The following is a 301-nucleotide window of genomic DNA, read 5'->3' as shown; positions in this document are numbered from 1 at the left end:
AAGCAGAGAGGATTTTTTCCATCGTCACTGATGTCAAGAATAAAAAGAGGAATTCTATTAGTATCACTTCTTTAGACTCAATTTGTAAAATACGATCCAGCTTTCAGGCTCATAATGTAGATTGTAGCACTTTCCAAGTTGATTCTAGACACTTGGAACTGCATAATACTAAAAATTTGTATTGCGTAGAAAGAAAAGAATTTAAAAGTTCAAATAATACCAAAGATTTTAATGATGATAATAAATATGAAGATGAATTCATTAATTATGAAGTATATGATGAAATATAGACTGTAATATT

At 27.9% G+C, this 301-nt stretch overlaps 1 protein-coding gene across 2 annotated transcripts in view; it reads left to right on the top strand.

The window, feature by feature from the left end:
- Positions 1–301, top strand: part of LOC116853718 — a 2,031-nt gene that overhangs the window by 1,433 nt on the left and 297 nt on the right. The window contains exon 2 of one of the 2 annotated variants that reach the window (XM_032834887.1): positions 1–292. This exon is cut by the window's left edge and continues 1 nt beyond it. The exons of the other annotated variant lie outside the window; for it this stretch is intronic. Within the exon in view, the coding sequence (XP_032690778.1) occupies positions 1–290 (290 nt within the window). The 3' untranslated portion in view covers positions 291–292. Of the gene's footprint in view, positions 293–301 lie in introns of those variants that run through there. 2 annotated transcript variants of the gene reach the window in all.

Source organism: Odontomachus brunneus, unplaced genomic scaffold, assembly GCF_010583005.1.
Source record: "Odontomachus brunneus isolate Ranch 3 - 2012 unplaced genomic scaffold, Obru_v1 Obru_scaffold_496, whole genome shotgun sequence".
Lineage (NCBI taxonomy): Eukaryota > Metazoa > Arthropoda > Insecta > Hymenoptera > Formicidae > Odontomachus > Odontomachus brunneus.
The sequence above is the reverse complement of the archived record's forward strand: the minus strand, read 5'-3'. Positions and strand labels throughout refer to the sequence as shown.